This window comes from Rattus norvegicus, chromosome 11 (assembly GCF_021556685.1).
Source record: "Rattus norvegicus strain SHRSP/BbbUtx chromosome 11, alternate assembly SHRSP_T2T, whole genome shotgun sequence".
Taxonomy (NCBI): domain Eukaryota; kingdom Metazoa; phylum Chordata; class Mammalia; order Rodentia; family Muridae; genus Rattus; species Rattus norvegicus.
Genome location: NC_141544.1, coordinates 96,717,865 through 96,731,326, shown reverse-complemented (window position 1 = coordinate 96,731,326; position 13,462 = coordinate 96,717,865). Strand labels below are relative to the sequence as shown.

Genomic DNA, 13,462 nt, shown 5'->3' with positions numbered 1-13,462 from the left:
AATGGGACTGTGATATAGCTTACTGCTGGAGTGCAAGCAGGAGGACCCAGGTCCCATTCCCCACACTGCTGTGCAATACAGGTTGTGTCTTTAGTATTACTACCTTTTACCCGAAGCGTTATTATCTGTAACTGAACTGTAAAAGGTAAGGTGTTACATTGTAATTCCTGTAGATACCAGTAAAAACAAAAACAAAAACAAAAACAAAAAAAACCAACAAAGTGGTATAGCTAATAGAGAAACTAAAGTGGCCGGGACAGATGACACATGCCACTACTCCAGAGACGGAGACAGGAGGATCATTCAAGCCCAGGAGCTTAGAGCCAGCCTGGGTAACATTGCAAGACTGTCAAAAGGAAAGGGGAAGCAGAATGGGCTGGGGTGTAGCTCAGTGGTGGTGTAGCTCAGTGGTGGAGTCTTTGCCTCCCATGAACGAGGCCTTGGGTTTGGTCCTGAGCACCATAAAAAGAAGAGAGAGGAAACTGAAAGAAAGAAAAGTGGAGTGGGTTTGCTGTGTTAAAACAACTCAAGGGGCTTTCCCCCTCTCCTCCTCCTCTCTCTCCTCCCTTCTCACCCTCCCCTCTCCTCTTCCCTCCCTCACGTCCTCCCCCTCCCTTCCCTCTCCTCCTCCCCTCTGTCCTCCTTCCCTCTCTCCTCCCTCTCCCTCTTTTTGTTTGCACTTCTTTTGTTTCTGTTTAATGTGCTCTGGTGATTGAACCCAGGGTCATAAGCACACTCCTTGCCACCCACTTGGTTTGTGTTTTGAGACAAGTCTTACTATTGAAACCTAAACTGGTCTCACACCACACAACCAAGGCTGGCCTTGAACTTGATCCCCCTTACCTCCAGTTCTCGAATGCTAAGATTACAGTCAACTGGCTCAAGTTGACGTTTTGTTTTTAAAATGTAAGACCTAACTAGGAGGGATTTACTTTTAAGAGAAAGCCACCGATGAGCTAAAAAGGAAGATAATGAATAGACACATAGCATGCCTAGAAAAGCTAGATGCTTGTTACCCCAGTACCCATGAGTCACGGGGGTGGGGGTGGGGAACGGAGACAGAGACAGAGAGACAGAGAAAGATTAAGAAGAAAAGAAAGGAAAAAGGATTGGGCAATGGTGTAGAGCACAGAGCATTTAGCATGTCCAGTAAGATCTCATCCTAATTAATCTTAACTGCAGCTACAAAGGCCATATCTGCAACTTCAGTGGTCCCTGGGGTTAGGGTTTTAATACGCCTTTTTGAGGGCTGCACAAATGCAGGTATACTGCAAATCCTGACTTTCCCAGGAATTCTGCACGTTTAGTGTTCAATGTCCTGTTCTCTCGAGAAGTTTCTTTGATCTAAGACTACTGACAGTATTGATTAGTCACCCTGGGGAGAACAGGGCTAGCTGATAGAACAGAGGAGGCAGACAACAATTAAGCGGAAGGCGTTCTCAGGACCAGTCTCCAGACAGAAGTCCTTGGGCTTCATCTGTGACCCACTCTGAAATCAGAGCCAGCCTTTGGTGGGGGGGGGTCTGAGGAGTCATAGCTAGTTCTGTTCAGGGTTTGGGTGGCTCTTATTCAGATAATGACCCAAGGTCAGCAGCAACCCTCACGAGCCGGAGGGCTGATGAGTCAGCTCTGGACAGAGCCACAGTACACATCCTCCTCCTTGGTATGGCCTGGCTTTTTTTTTTTTACACACCAGTAAATTAACATGTCAGCTCTTGTTTACCTTAGTAAATACACACTTGTCCACCCAAGTGGAGAGCACCCCATCTACATGTCTTGGAAAACTCTCATGAATTCTTGCAGCTGCCAACCCCTCACCCCTAGGACCTCGCTTAACCCTCTCCCAGCCCTAACCTTATCAATACCATTTCAGCCATCTCTGCCATCTGCCCTTTTCTTTGATGAATGATTTTTTTGTTTTGTCTTACTTGTTTAGCTTTATTTGTGTTTTTTGGTTTTTTTTGAGACGAGGTCTTATATAGCCCAAGTGGGTCTTGAATTCACCATGTAGCTTACTAACCTTCTAGATTTTCCTGCCTCTACCTCCCAAGGACTGGGACAGAGTCAGGAACCAACATGACAGCCCAGGAATAGCCTCCCACTCCATTTCCAGCCGCTTCCTCTCCTAACCCCATGCTTCAAGAATGGTGATTCTACCCACACAAGTCCCATCCTGAGGCTTCCTTGCTTTGAACCCCCACTACCAGTAGTCCAGCACTCTCCACCTCTCCTACCCACAGGTTTCTCTTCACTCTCAGCTGCCCAAGCCTCCAGCGTGTAGACCTCATGTCTAGCCTAGCTCTGTGAAGCCAAATCCCAGAGCCTTGCTGGCCTTTACAATGGCCCCTTCCTGGAACTGTCAGTTAGTCACCCCTCTTTTTAGTACTCCACTAGGGACAAGTCCAACAGTGCCTGTTTGCCACCCTTCCTTTTCCCAGTCTGAAGAGAGCATACTGTTTTCAGCATCATCCCTGCCCAAAGAGGACAGATGAGAGGACCCTACCACTGACAAGCTCCGGGTTCTCCACAGGCAGAGAGGTTGAGCAGGCAAGGGCAAATAAAGCCAAAGCCAAGGTCTTGAAAGTGCAATGGTGAGGCTGGAGGTGGGGTGGACCCTCTTGCACTCCAAACATTCAGAGCTGGGGAAGATGGGTTGGAGATGTCTGAAGAAGCCAGGACCCACGATGCCTTCTGCTGGGCCTCGCTGCCCCTCCCCTTGTCCTGTAGGACTCGGGCGTCCCCCTCTCCTTGTTGTCCTCATTCGCTAGCTGGTTTGGACCAGGCCATCAGGATTCCCCTGATTGCATTCTTTCATGCCAGTACCTTTTCTACAGCAAACGTCTGCTAATGCCTCCTTTATCACAGAATTAGGGGATTTGGGGCCGATTGCACAAAGGGTCCTCGATAGCGCGGTAATCAAACGCCAATCGGCCCCATCTCAGGCAGGCAGGGGAAGAAAGCAAGCACCGGGGATTAGCACGGGTTCGCTGCCAGGCGGGGCCGAGATAGCATCGGCGCGGCTGCAGGCGAAGCTTCGGGAAGGGCTTCAGCAGGCCGCGGAGAAAGGCCGGCTTAGCGCCTCGCACCGAGGATTCTGAAACCATTAGAGGGGATTAACACCCAGGTTAATCTGCTTTGGCCGCTCAATTGTCACAAGCAGGGAACATTCCTGAGCTGGACAGACCTGGGGCCAGCTAACGGGTCTCAGTTTCCCCAGTTGTTCAGAGGCAGATCCCAAAATGCCAGATGGGGGTGGATCTGGGCAGCTGCGGAGTGTGAAACCTGACTAGTCTTTTGTTCAGTGCCATCCCTTTCTGGGGACCAGCAGGGTATACAACATACTTACTGCCTCTGCCCTTTCCAGGTAAAAGGAAGAACAGTTCTTGCCCCTTTATGTACCCACTCCGCAATGAGGCTCCAGTTTTCCTAGTTGGGCTCCCCAGGAAGGTGCACATACCTCCCATTGTGCAGCTCTTCTCATCTATCAATGAGGTTGGCCCATAGTAGACGGGGCCAGGCATGTAGCAGGTCCAGCAATGCAGCCTGTATACACTGCTGCCTTCCATAGAAATATAACTTCCTTCTGCAGCTACAACATGACGCAGAGCAGGGTACTCAGGGATGTGCCTGCACCTGGTCTCCTTCCCCATGGAAATACAAATACTGTGCCTCTGATAAACCCACAATTGCAATAGGAGCCTGGACTGGAGCAAGCCAGGTAGGGAGGATGTGGAGACCAGCACAAGAAATAAGTGAAGATCTTTGGTCCCCAACCTGTACCCCAATCAGCACTGGACCATTAAGATCCAGAGGAAGGCAACGATATGCTGTTTTTCTTCCTTCGTTTAATAGTGAGCAATAAGTTTCCAACCTAGTCGCTGTAGAGGGAACACTGAGGAAGAGTCACATTGTCATCAGTGAGTTTGGATATGAACTCACAGGAAGACAAACAGATGAGAGAGTAGTTCAGGAAAATGATTAAGTTCCTGACCTGCACATGGATTACACAGGACCTTATGGGCAGTTAAAACCATAGGGCATATACGGAGAGCCAGAAAGCATGGTCCAGAAGGAAGGAACCACAGGGGGCGGAACTCTGGGACTTGGTGGGGAGTGTCCCCTTAAACTGAGCGGTTAGGAATTGCCAGGGGCTTCGTCAGGCTCTGGAGAGTAGACTGTGGCAGCTGAGCAGGCCAGTGTGGTCGGGCTTGCAAGCGAGCGCGGGAAAATCTAAGGACCCGGAGTGTCCGCGAGGTGCCTCCAGATTAGACTGGCGGCAGAGAGTGAAACCGAAGGCTACGGTAGTCAGATCTATTGCAATTCCTGCATCCACGGCCGCCGACAGAGCGCGTGCGCGGCCCCTGGCTACGGGCGCGTCCTTGTGATGTCATCAACAAGCGCCGCTTGGCTTATTAGCTGGCTTGCTCCGGTTTGGGGTGAAGTGCTTCTGTCTTGGAGGCCGTGTTTCCCTTACTCCGGTGTTTCCAAGGCCTTGGAGAGCGCTAGGTAGCGTTTCTTCCAGAAGTGAACTCCCGGAAACCTCGCTCGCACACTAGACGGTCTGTGCTCTCCATGGTGCACGTCAAGGCAGGCACAGCCCGTCTCTTGTGTTCTGCTCCGTCCGGGTCAGCTTTTGGATCATGGGAGCAGCGTTTTGTTTTTCCTATTTAGAGCACCGGGAGAATCTCCCAGACACCCGAAGAGCTGGTCACTTGAGGTGCTGTCTTGGTGGAGAGGTCCTGGCACGTGGCCAACTGGTGTAGGTCTGTGTGGGCCTTTGTGCAGGCTGGCCAGAGAGCCTGAGCTGTCCCCTACGAGTCAGTGCTTGAAAACTTCCCCGAAGCGTGGGAGCGCTAGGAGGCCGTGCTGCTCTGCTAGTCAGGCTAATAAGGTAGGCATTTCAGCAAGGCTGAGGACCGAAGGGTGGTTTGTTCCTGGGGTCACTTAAGATAATGCCTTTGGAGCATAGGGTACTTAGGCAGTAGCTTCCAAGTTAAGCGTCACCTTGGAAGATAGAATGTGGTGGAGAGGTGGCTAGCCTCCACTGAGAAGACAAATGTGACAACGGTGTTAAAGGCCATGTTGGGGACTCAGGGATCGCCACAAACAGATCAGAAGGGAGAATGCTCTCAGTATTGCCAGGAGAGATGTGATAAGTTACAGGGCCATGCTCTCCAAGGCTGCTTCCACTGTCTTTTTAGGAGATGTAGTGCCAGCATCCCCATTCATTGTCTCCTGTCTAGGACCTCGTGGTCCCCAGTCTTGAGGCCACGAGTTCCTCAGACTCTAACTCTGTGCTGTATACCTACGAATGTATAAGTCCAGGAATCTGTGAAACAGGAAATTAAAAGCCAGCAAGGAAAATGTTGAAATCATAAACCGAGACTGTTTTCTTTCTGAGTTCTGGGATACAACGTGAAAGCAAGAATTCTTTTATTTGCCTAAAACGAGACAGTCCCTGGGCTAGGGCATGGCTCAGACTCTTTGAATCTCTTAGTTTTCTACTTTGTCTTTTTTTTTTTCCTCTCAGGAAACAAGCATTTTTCCAAAGTGTGGCTTCTTTGAATTATAATTGTGATTTGCCATTTCATCACCTTCACAGGGGCACACATAGAAAATACCAGGGGCCACCCATACAGCTGTAAGAGAAGCTTCATAGAATTTAGAATGGGACAGAAGACATCAGCTTGGGGTCCAGCACTGTCCCTCTGTCTAAGCACTGTCCTCACTCTGGAGCTATTGTTCCTCCTGGCACAATTCTATGAGGATTGTGTGCCTCTGCAAACTTAGTCACCTTCTGGGATTCTTCCCTAGATAAACTCTGTCTGCCTCCAGGATTTTAAGAACAGGTAAAGTTCCATTCTGTAAGTTGCATTTGTTCTGCAAAGCATCTTGATCAAAGACCCACATTACATAATCTAGATAATTATGCTATCTAATTAGCATAATTACTGCTATCTAGAGAGGCAGTGGCCCCAGCAAGATCTGGGGACAGTCAAGGGCCATCAGATATAGCTATGGGTTCCTCCTACAAAAGGTATGGGCCTCTATAAGTACAGTGACTGATGATATTACTGTGACCAGAGGAGGATATAGGAACTTGTCTGGGGCAGTTGCTGGCCTTTTCCTGTCTCAGTAGCATCAAGCTCCTGGGGAAACTACAAGCCACTTCCTGCAACTCAAGAAAAGCAACCCTTGTGAGGTTTCCAGGTGCCAAGTTCCTCCCTACAGGAGTCATTTTAGATACGAAGCCTAGTGGTGTGTTCTTTTAACCCTATTTCTCAGATTAGGGAATTGAGGTTAGGTAACTTGCTCAAGGTCATGCAGAAAATGTGGGCGGGAGGAGCAGAGCAGGACTTTCATCCTTCTCAGGTGCTTCTTGGGTGTGGACTTCAAGGCTAGTGCCACTTTACCACCACAGCCAAGGCGGAGGAGTCTGAAAGTGGCCTGTGCCGGGTCTATATAGCAGGGGCAACCCACTGGTGGAGGTAGAAGTAGGCTCTGTTGCTTGGGGGCGAGGGCACCTTTCTCTGTTGAGGACTGGGATAGCCGTGACCACTGAGATCAGTCTACCTAAGTTCTACTGAAGGCTTCCACACCATATCCATCTCTTATCTACTTTGCACTGACTTCTCACCTATCATGTGTTCCACCTAGAATTCACGGCTATCTCCACCTCATCTGCCAGGCTCCCCAAAGGCCCCGGCCTACAGGGATGCTTATTCTGTCAAGTGTTCCTCAGCTCTGAACAAAGAGCTTGCCACTCCCATCCCCCTTCCCTAGCTTCCAGGCAGGAAGCTGCCTTTCCTAGCATAGCTGGGAGTACACTGGCCCTGTCCATTTGGGTTCCTACTCTTAGCCCATGGTTATGGCAGAAGGGGTCAGGGTCAAGGCCAGTGACTTTACTTCAGCTATATAGCTGCCAGCCTCGAATTGCCTCTCATCTGTGCCTGGCAAGGGACTTCCAGGTATAGGTATTCCATTAGAATACCTGCTGATGCTCAGGGGCAGGGAGCAAGGCACCAAGATGTTCCCTGGCTTTAGGGACCCATTCCTGCACAATAGCTGTGTCCTCCCTACCACCTCAGCTGTTCATAACCTTAAGGGAGCACAGGGTCAGTGTCTCCATGCCTCAGCCCTGAGCACCTACCTGTCCTTTCCCTGCACTTTACAGGGTGGGTTGGCTACGCCACAGCAGACAGGCCAAGAAGCTCTACAATTAGCCCTTCTCAGCGATGGGCAGAGGCACCCTGGAAACACTATCCAGTGCCAGCCCTCTATCCTGCCAGTTCACCGAGGGCCTTGTGGACAAACCCCTTCAGCTGATGGCAGGACCCCAGTTGCTGTATAAAGCCAGGAAGCAGCACAAATCCCTTTTGGTTCCAAGCTGGGCCTCCTAAAGGAGCTCTCACTAGGGGCTGCTGAGCTTTCCGATTGCCCAGCCAACTGCAGTGAATTCAGGTGGAGGGGAGGTTGGTCTCTAAGGAGGCTCAGTCAACAATGCCCCACCAACTACAAAGGGATGGACAGGAAAAGTGCAACAGGATCCGGTTTATTCTCCTTGGCAAGGTGGTCCTGAGAGTGGCTGGTGCCACCCTGTTCCGGGCAGAGGGAGGGCCCGAGGGCCATTTAAGGCCAATGGCGGGAGAAGCAGGGGGGCCTATAGCCCCTGGAATGCGGTGAAGCCAGGCCGAAGCCCAGAGGCAGCTGTGGTAGGCCAGGGCAGGGCGCCCTTGCCATAGGGGGTGGAAGGCACCGGACTGTGACCTGACCATGGCTCCAAGGCCATGGACCAGGGCACATAGGCACCCCAGGAAGTGGGGCACAGGGTCACATGACATAGAACATGAAACAGGCACATGGCTCACAAGCAAGCACATGGGTAAGTGAGCACGTCTTCACAGGCCAAAGAGACACCCAGCCACGGCCAGGCTGGACACAGATACAATAGTAGTGTTACACATAGACCACATGGGAGTACAGTACTAAGGAACACATGACAGTCACTATGACACACCAGGCCACAGAACTTGAGGGACAAAGGAAGGGGCCTTTTGGCACTACTGCACTGGAATCGTCAAGAGTAGGTGGCCTGGAGGAGCTGGGACGCCCCATTGCACCCTCCAGGGTTAGTCCGTCTTCCACACTTTATTGAGCAGCTTCACCACTTCATCATAGATGACGAATACGATGGCCACGTCCAGGCAGACTCGGCCCAGCCGGGGAACGGTGCCCTTGTAGAATCTGGGTAGAGCAGAGAGCCTAAGGTGAGCAACGGAGGAAGACCCCACCTAGGGCAGGCAAGAGGGCCTGGAACGGGGACGACAGCTCTGCTTTTATCCTACTCACGCCTTGGGCCCCTCATTCTTCAGGATCTGCACTCCACAGTCCAGGGTGTTCCGGTATTTGTGTGCCTCCAGGCCCTGCAGGACGCAGCAAGCCATTGCTTAGCCACTAGCTTCTGACTAGGGCTCCTGTCCCCACTCTCCCAGCCTCCATCCATACCTGCATCCTGGTCTTGATCACATCCAAGGGTGTGTTCCCAAAGACACTGGCTGCACCTGCGACAGCTCCAAAGACCCCGGTGATCAGTGGGTTCATAGGCTTGTTGGGGTTGTCTCCTGGATGGAGTACAGTTGCAGTCAGAATACTGGGAGGATTAAGTCAGAGGGGAGTTTTTAAGTCTAGGAAAAATCTGGGGTAGCACCAGATGCCTGCCTCCCCCTCCAGCATCAAGCCAGCCTTCAGGGTTTGGAATGTGTCTCTGGGCCACAGATTTACCTTGGTACCAGTTGCGTAGGGAGGTCATGACGAAGAATCGGATGGCTTGGTTTGAGCCCTGCTTCAGTACAGTAGCTGTGAGGCCTTGGTATGTCCCCTTTAGCCCTTGGGGCAGGCAGACATGGGTCAAGCTGGGGCCTTCCAGGCCCCTCCTGTAGTCAAGAGGGAGCCACTCAAGTAGAGGCTCTCCCACTTGGCAGAGGTCTTGATTCTCCAAGCTTACCTTGTTCCCGAACAATCTCTCTAACCCCATGGAAAAATCCTCGGTACTTTGGATTGGAGGAAGTCTGGTCATGGATGAATTTCACCTAAAAGGAAGGAAGCAATGGCCCTGATTCCTGGCCACATCTGGACTTTAGTTAGCAGATCCAGGACCCCCGAGGTCACGCCAAAGCTGGGAATTCCCAGCTCTTCTGCATGAAACCTTCCCTGAGGCTGTTCTTGAGTTCCACTACACATAGGCCTCAAGACCTCCGGGGGTTCCCCTGGCTGAAGGTCCTCCGGGATCACATTTGCTAATTCCTAGACTTTGAATAGTTATGCTAGGTTTCCTATCAATAGAAGTAGCTTTAAAGACATTGCTTATGCTTTTGTTGTGGATGGTCAGCCTCCACGTGAAACCCTTTCTGTCTCCCATTCACCATGAACCTGGTGTGTATATATGGGACCGTCCCCACCTTGACATGGCCCTTAAAACCTGGGACACCCTGGCTGTCCCTAAAAGACTCAATCCCTCACCTTCACGGTCTCCATGGGGCACACGACTACCACTGCCTCTGCCACGCCGGCACCCAGACCGCACAGCAGTCCTCTCCTGCTGTCCAGTCTACCTTGGGCATCCCGCATGTGGTTGCTGAGGAACTCGAACATCCCAAACCTAAAGAAGAAGTCATGTGAGGGGGCCGCTCTGGCCACTCCCTCCTGGTCGTTCCTGCAGAGCCGAGTCTCACCTGACAGCCGCCTTGGGGATGGAGCCGTAGAGCAAGGAGCTGAGGCCGCGGTACAGGCCCAGGACGCCATGGCTGCGGACAGTTTGCCGCACGCAGTCCCCTACGGGAGGCGCGGTCAGGACCCTAGCTCCTCTGCCCCGCAGTGTCGCCCTCGCCGCCCCCGGCAGCCCCCTCCTTACCAATGCCCCGGTACCGCGGTGGGTTCGCGCGTTCATCTAGCTGTAGTTGAGTCTTCACGTATTCGGTCGGGAAGGTGATGCAGATTTCGATGCCTCCAGCCAGGCCGCCTGTGGGGATCAAACATCCGTGGCTAGGGATACCCTTGCCTAGTGGACCCAGCCGCCGCCGCCGCCGCCGCGGCCGCCGCGCAGCCCCTCCCCCGCCCGGACTTTGCCCGCGTCGCTGCCGGCGTCCGAACGATGCCCACGCCCCCACCCCGTGGTCTCCTCCTGGAGAGCCCGAGAGACTCCGGGGGAGAGCTGGCGCGTGGGCTAGGGGCCCGGGTCGCACCCCAGACACCTCCGCCCCTCCGGAAGTTGGGCGGGGCCTGGGTGTCCCCGGCCCACCCGGAAGCGCGGTCGGACAGGCTCTGAGTTGGGGTTCCGAATGACCCACCTGCTAGGATCGCCTTCCCGGGGTGCGTCAGTTTGGCTTTCCCGGACCCGGGAGCGGCAGCCGTCAGAGCGCGGGGTGCGCGAGGCGCAGCCATGGCGGGCAGGAGGAGGGGCGCCCGGCGTCGACCTCGGGTCCGAGCCTCCGGCGCGGGGCACTCGGAAAGCAACGGGGCCGGAGGCTACAGAGACCGCAACCAATTCTGGTCCCGGAGGCGGGGTGGTCACGTCAGCTCCCCGGCTCCGCCCCGCGTGGCCTGAGCTGAGCCCCGCCCACGCCACGCCCCGTGCCAGCCGGGAAACTGAGGCTTGGGCGGGATGCACCGAGGCACGCGTCGGGGCGGAGAGCTGAGATCAACCAATGGCCGGTGCTGGGTTCCGGGGAGATGGAGAACACCGCCGGAGGCGTGGTCTCGGGACAGCAACTCTTTGCCAAAGCGGGTAGCAGTGGGTCAAGGTGCAGTTTCTATTAACTCTTGAAGTGGAGACACGTGCGTCTGGAGCGCGCCTTGGTGTTAAGGTGGGTCTCGAGTGACCGGATTCTCTGAGATCCTGGAGGCGGTGGGGGCACATCCTTCTCTGTTCGTGAGTTCAGCCTTCTGGACACATTGTAATCACAGAGCTTCTGCAGCCTACCGGGCAATGATCACTCTGCCCTTCCCGGATACGTCCGGAAACAAAATTCTAGGCAGGTTCCCCGGACAAATGCTGGTTTCCCTTCTTCTCAGTTTCTAGCGAATCTTTGAAGGGCCTATTAAGTTGGCCTTTGTCCCTCCTACCCACACAATCACCAGGCAAAGCTGCTTTGCTCTGATAAACACGTTTTAATATTTATGGTCGGCAGGAGACTCAAAGTCTTGAGAAGTCTTTGTTGCCATTCATATCCTCAAAGCCGCCTGGAGGGGGCAGCCCTAGCCGGCTTGGGGTGAAGCTCCCAGGAGTCTTTGCAGACCATAACCTTTGCTTGCCAAGGCCTAGGGGTCCACCTCCTTGCGGTCTGAAGAAAGCAGTCGCTTTGGGTGGTCAGTGACATCCTCAGGCTCTGGGTTGGCTATCATTGGGCTTTAGCAAAAACAAAACAATGTCCAGACATTGCACCTCCCAGTTGGAGTCCTTTGTGACTCCCGGAAATGGTTAAGTGGGTTGAGGGTTGGGTGTGGACACAGTACCCAGTATAAACAAAAGCACTCAGAGAAGGCTCCACGCAGACAGGAGCTAGAGTATTACTAGGGGAAGCCTACTGGCTGGTGGGCAGCAGAGGAGAGCCTACAGCTAGCCTGGCTTCTGGCCTGTAAGGGGAGGAGCTCATAGCCAGCACAGATCCTGCCACCTGGTTTGTTTGGGGATGGATTCTCATTCTGGATGCCATTGAGTGGTCAAGGGCAGAAGGAACTCAGTTCCACTCATCAGAACATGAGGCATCGGCCCAGCTGATGTCTGATGGCAAGGAGTATGGGGGTGTCTATTGGGGGGCAGTGGGAGGCTGGCCAGGCTGGAGGTGAAGTTGGACCCCCAAACTGGACTCTTAGTCCAGTCTGGTGAGGGCCAGCTGGCATACTGTCCTCTCTCACCAGTGTTAGCACTCATTATACCCAATGTACTCAGGACCCAACAGCCTCTGAGGGGCTTGTTCCATGCAATCCCGGGTGGGCTTCCAATGCCAAGCCCTTTCTAGCACACATCAGAAGAACTTCCCTCCCACAGCAGCAGTCCACACCTGGGCATGGAGGCAAGAAGAATGCTGGCTGCACGTGTTTCTAGACACACTGATTGCCACACCTGGTCCTCACTGGGGTCTTTCCCATCTCTACCCATCCAGCTGTCGCCAGTGCAGGCTGCCGTGGATTTGCCTTTGTCCCTCTCTACTCCGAGGCACCACCTGACAAACACTAGCATCCACCAGGCAAGAGCACAGCCCTCATGCTCTCGACATGCTCCTCTTGTTCGCTCAGTCTCCTGCAGGCACTGAGTCTGTCTGTCTATGAGAGATGAGAGCACATGGTCTGGAGCTCTAGCTAAGCATGGAGAGAGGGGCATGAAGGCAGCCTCCAGGAGAACCGAAGCTGAGGACCTGCATCTCTGAATTCTGGGTCGGGCCCTGAGTTCCCTCATGCTTTACTCATGGGTCTCACTGTCAAGAGAGATTCAGGCAACACTCCTTCATTATATCAGCTTCTGCGTATGACTACTCACAGGTTAACGCATTTTAGGCAAAGAGAGAAGCTGATCTACAGGGAGGGCTGTTCCCCCAGGGAGCTGCTGTCTGTGTTCATAGATAATTAAGGACCCTTGTAAACCTAACCAGTTCGTGTGTCCTGGCAGCTCATGCAGTGTGGCCCAGGTGTCCGTGCTGTGTGGATGGGACTCTTGGCTATAACAGGGAGATTACCCTTCACTGGCCTCTTTGTGGGCCCTTGATGAGAGCAGGCAGCTTCTGGAGGAGCTCAGGCAGCTGCCAGCCATAGCCTACGAAGGCACTCAGGGCTGCTGCCCTAGTTCAGGATACTGTTTATTTTCTAGTCTACCCCAACCAGGATAGCTTCCGTGCCTGAGAATCATAAAAGCCTCAGGATATCGCCTTGGGACCCACATGGCTTGAAGTGGCCTTGGTACCCAGCAGTGGGTTAGAAAGTGCTCCTGAGAGATGGAGTTTCCATAGCATTAGAAACAACAGGCCAGGTCAGGCTACGTGGTCCCTAGAGTAGAACTCGGAGACTCAGGAAGAACTTTACAATCATGTATTGTCATCTTGTCACCTCAGTGAGCTAAGTAAAGTCACCCAGCCCCCAACTGTTGAAAGGAGTCATTCATTTATTTGTGTGGTAACATTCCTACCAAGGGTTTGGCAGAAGGGCTTCACTCCACTGGGGTCACTAACCTGTGCACCTCAGGCTCCACTGAGGAATGCAGGAATACAGCCTGGCTGCACAGAGCCCAATGGGCTGTGCTGAAGGTTTCCCTGGATAGCAGTACCTCACTGCCATTGATAAAGCCCGGGGCTGGCTGGCCCGCCTGTCTTACACATTGGTGGTGTGCAATGGTGAAGTTCCCGAGGGGTCTAAGCAGAAATGCTGCAAGTGACTCATGCCCAGCCTCTCAGGGATAGAGTGGAGCAATACT

The 13,462-nt window shown here is 53.2% G+C and overlaps 1 protein-coding gene and 1 long non-coding RNA gene across 2 annotated transcripts; one reads left to right on the top strand and one right to left on the bottom strand.

The window, feature by feature from the left end:
* Nucleotides 1–7,536: 7,536 nt before the first annotated feature.
* Nucleotides 7,537–10,554, bottom strand: Slc25a1 (solute carrier family 25 member 1). The gene is given in 9 exon segments (NM_017307.3): nt 7,537–8,244; nt 8,350–8,423; nt 8,506–8,621; nt 8,782–8,886; nt 9,005–9,089; nt 9,520–9,658; nt 9,732–9,831; nt 9,911–10,018; nt 10,347–10,554. Coding segments are annotated over 9 exon segments (936 nt in total). The 5' UTR covers nt 10,441–10,554; the 3' UTR covers nt 7,537–8,129.
* Nucleotides 10,285–13,132, top strand: LOC102555762 (uncharacterized). The gene is made up of 2 exons (XR_015633700.1): nt 10,285–10,862; nt 12,162–13,132. It is a non-coding gene; the product is annotated as an uncharacterized LOC102555762 (long non-coding RNA).
* Nucleotides 13,133–13,462: the final 330 nt, after the last annotated feature.